We start from the raw sequence: 4,219 nt of genomic DNA on the forward strand, positions 1-4,219 counted from the left end.
CGTCGCTAATGCGGCTTTCTTTCGCGCTCGCGTTCGCTCCCCCACCTGGCCAGGTTGAAAGCGTCGTCGATGAGTCCCGCGCGGTTGCCCACCGAGATGACCTGCGTCACACGGAATCACGCGCTCGCATCGGCTCGCCGGCGGGGTCGCTCGGGCGGCGTCGCGGCCTGACCTGGGGGTTGCTGCGCAGCTGGCGGATCAGCAGCTTCCAGTTCCGGAGGTCGTAGTTGACGCGGAAGTAGCCCGTCTGGTTGATGTTGGCGAGCAGCCACGTCTGCTCGTCCATCTCGCGCAGCCTGTGGCTTTCTGCCGCCAGAGCCGAGAAGCCGTCCGCCATCGGAGGGACCATTAAGACCGGCAGGCGCTCGATGCGCCGGTCGGCCGCGAGCCGCCGCCGACGCGATTGGACGCTCACCTGTCCGATTGCGGATCCAGATGAGAGTCTCTGAACACAGCCGGGACAGGTTTCCCGTGGCGACCGTCAACGGCACCTGCCACTGCAAACTAATGACACGCGCACCACGTCACCTCCCGCGAAAATGCTCGACAGAATAACAGGCCAAACATTGGAGTGGGGAAAGCAAATATTGCCCAAGCAGGAAAGAGAAACACGGCAATCAATGACGGCACCGTGGGCAACGCCGGCGCCGCAGAGAGGCCGGCGAAAGGGAACCCGGGCCGCGCCCCCCCGGCGCCGTCAATTTGGGCCCCGAGCTCCGGGGGCGTCTTCCGTCCAAAGAAAAGAAGGCCGGCACGCCGGAAGGAGCTTGGTGACGAGCGGCTCGCTCCAATGGCGGCGGCGCTCCTACCTCGGACAGCTTCCTCCACAGGTCGTCGCGGGCCGCGTTGCCGTACATGTGGCTCAGCAGATAATCCTGCGCGGCAACAGACACCACAGGGACTCGTCAGAGAGTCGCGACGGCGACTTTGGTCGTCTGGCCGATGACGACCAAAGTCGCCGTCGGGACGCGCGTTCAAAAGCGGCAGGCCCCCCCCGGCGTCGCCTTTCGGCCGGCCGGTCGCCCGCGGGGCCGACTTCCCGTCACGGCGTCTCAAAGACCCGAGGTCGCCGTCACGCACGCTTCGCCCGCTCTCGTTCGCTCCCGCCCAAGCGCCGCACGGGCTTACGTGAAGTCCTTTGCGGAAGAGTCTCGGTCCCATCACGTTGGCCAGCATCCGGATCAGCGCCGCCCCCTGCCGGACACACAAACAAAGGCCGTCGCGCCCGACTCGGACCGGTTGGTGTCACGCGGCCTCGTCGGCATTTTACAGCCGCTTCTCTTTCTATCGCGTGTCAATCGCGTCCTCCGCGCTCAATCAAATGGCGGGGGCGCATCCCGTGAAGACAAAGCGCGGACCGGTCGCCAGTCCGTGTCAGGGCGCGGCGAGGCGGCGGTGCGCAGCGGGTACTTTTTTGTACGCGATCCAGTCGAAGACGCGGTCGATGTCGGCGGCGTCGCGCACTTCCTGCGAGATGGGGTGGGAGGAACTCAGGCCGTCCAGCGACATCACCTCGTGCAGGACGTCCGTCAGGAAGCGCTGCTTCTCCTGCGAGCACAACGCGCCGTTGGAAACTTCATTGCGGGGCTTTTGGGGAGGGGGGGGGGGGTTTTTTCTCAGCCTCAATCCTGGAGCGTGTGGCCCAGGCTAATTAGTGGTTACATTGGAGATTTCCTCCTAATGAATGTCACACTTCATCAGCCACAGTGCACGCCCCCCCCCCCTCCAAGCCCCCATTTAACTTTTGCTGGGCTTTCACTGCTAATTAGCTCAATGAACAGCGACACTTTTTTTGTTCCGTGAAGCAAATCGGCCGAGATCAAACAAATTGCGGAGATTGACTTGGAATGAGTTTTCTTCTTTTTTTTTTTTTCCAACCCGATGACGTGAAATGAAAAGTCGTGCTCCGATCCGCCGGACCTGTACGACGGGAACCGCCAAATAAAATCACAAGCGGCCGTGTTTCATGTTGGTTTTCTCGTAGCGCAAGAACGACGTCGGCAGGCGGCGCTCGTCCACCTTTCCGGATCGCAGAGTGTCAATCAACACCACAAAAGAAGGTTCCGTTTTTTTGCAGGTCCAGGACCGCACGCGCGCGCAAATGTCGAGTGCAATTTTCGTACGGGAGGCCGGTCACCAAACAACCAAAGCGACCCGTGCAAACAAGGCGCCGTACCCGCACGCGTGCCAGCTGACTCACCATGTTCCATTTGGGGAAGAGGAAGTCGGTGCCGACGTACTCGAAGTAGTGAGCGAAGCCTTCCTTCAGCCACACGTCCTCCCACCACAGCGGCGTCACCAGGTCGCCGAACCACTGCCACGCACAAAAGCGCCGTCTTACACGTCACGGTGAGCGCTCTTTGTCTTTGTTCTTTGTTATTTGTTATTTGTGGCGGCCATCGCGCGGCGACGGTCTTTTCTTCGGTCCGGGACCAGACAAGCAGCGCACGGGATGCACCGACCGCGGCTCTTTTCGAGGGCCGGCCGGCCGGCGACGAGACGCCGGGGGAACGGTCCCGTCCGTTTCGGGGGTCCCGAGGGAGCCGCGGTCTCTCACCTGGTGGCAGATCTCGTGGACGACCACCATGGTCAGCTCCATCCGGTAGGACGACGACGACACCCGGGCGTCCAGCAGGATCTTCTGCTCCACGAAGACGCTGAGGCCCCAGTTCTCCATGGCGGCGTACGGGTGCTTGGGCACCGCCAGCAGGTCTGCGTGTGGCAAACGCACAAAAAACACTCGCTCATGCCTTTGAAATGTGTCCGAAGGTTCAAGTCCTTGAAAATATTTTCCAAAACCGGAAGAGAACACGGTCATCTCTCCGCTTTGACAGCTGTCAATCGGCCGTCACCGCCCCCCCCCCACTGCCACGGCTAGCTTGTTGCTACGTAGCAACACAACCGACTCGCAAAGGCTTCGCTCGACGACCGCAGTCGGTGCGCCGGGTTGCCGTGGAAACAGACATCCCGGAGTTGTCACGCACGGAGCCGGCGCCCGACGGACGCCCACCCCGGACGTGCAAATGAGCCCGCGGGTGGAAAACGCACGCCGCGCAAATGAGATTGACTTGGAGGGGGCGGCGACCGCTTGCTCCCGTCCCATTCACCCGCGGCGGCCTCCGCGTCCGCGGATGACACGCCGATGCGCGGCGATGCCAAAAATAGCCCGCGGGTTTATTTTTGGCGGAAAGTTCTTTCTTTGTCATTTTGCGTCGCGTCGTCTTCCTCTCAGCGGGCTCCTTTCCGTCGTGCCTCCATCGCTCGTTGCGCTTCCTCGACCTCTCGGTCATCACAAGTGGGGTGTCCGGAGGCCGTCCTCGAGACCGCCGAAGCTCACGTGACGGGGGGAAAGTCCGTTTGGAGAGGAGTCGGCACGTGGTCGACTTGAAGCTGACGGGACTCCCCGAACATGCGTTGCGCTTTCGCCGTTGGCGCGCCGCCCGCCTTGATCAGGGAAGGCCCCCGGCGAGCAAGCCCGAGACTTTTTCTTTGTCTTTGTCGCCCGCGATGCGCCTCGAGTGCCGCTTCCTTCTTTGGACGGTGAAAGAAATTGACGCGCCGGCAGCCGAGTTCTTTGAGAGCGCGGCAAAGCTGACCCGAGGGGGAGCGCTTTTGACGTGTCCTCGTTCCATCGGCACACGCGTCCCCCCTTCGCCGAGCGGAGCCGCCGACGCGGCCTCGTCACGTCCGGGAGAAAAGTTGCGCCATGAGGTGGCGCAACTCGGCTCGCTCATCGCCGATGGTGAGAGGGAGACGTTGCCATGGTAACCACTCCGGTCAACGTCCCGCGTCGCAACGGTGGCCGCGTGTCCGGGAGGGCGCCGCGGTCACCCTGATGTCGGTTGACCTTGCGGCGTCCGTAGGGTCGCCGTGGTAACCGGATGTCCGTCGGGGGCTGGGGGTCATCGCGCTCCGACGAGCCGCTCCCACTTGTCAGCGACTTCCATCGGGGTCGCCGCACGAGAGACGGCAGAGCAGCAGGGAGCTTGCGTAACTTCTCACCAAGCCAAGCGGACTCGTTGCGACTGCAGAGCGGCGCGCAGACAGCTGAATGGCCGGCGGCTCGCCCCGCGCCGAGCGGCGCGCGCCGCCTTTCGCTTGGGCCCATCTGTTGTTGCGTGTGGGCCCGAGGCCCGCAGACAAAGGCGGAGGAGCGCACGCGGCGGAGGTGCGCGCGTGCGCCGGCCCCGAGGCGGCGCCGTGCGTGCGCGGATCCCAG

At 63.3% G+C, this 4,219-nt stretch overlaps 1 protein-coding gene across 1 annotated transcript in view; it reads right to left on the bottom strand.

Moving 5' to 3' along the window:
* The window catches only part of LOC109532578 (thyrotropin-releasing hormone-degrading ectoenzyme-like), a 15,481-nt gene that overhangs the window by 6,518 nt on the left and 4,744 nt on the right, over positions 1-4,219 (bottom strand). The window contains 8 exon segments of the mRNA XM_019897459.1: positions 46-101; positions 173-306; positions 416-521; positions 810-875; positions 1,129-1,194; positions 1,411-1,548; positions 2,201-2,314; positions 2,558-2,712. Of these exon segments, the coding sequence (XP_019753018.1) occupies positions 46-101; positions 173-306; positions 416-521; positions 810-875; positions 1,129-1,194; positions 1,411-1,548; positions 2,201-2,314; positions 2,558-2,712 (835 nt within the window).

This window comes from Hippocampus comes, unplaced genomic scaffold (assembly GCF_001891065.2).
Source record: "Hippocampus comes isolate QL1 unplaced genomic scaffold, H_comes_QL1_v1.1 scaffold81, whole genome shotgun sequence".
Classification (NCBI taxonomy): Eukaryota; Metazoa; Chordata; class Actinopteri; order Syngnathiformes; family Syngnathidae; genus Hippocampus; species Hippocampus comes.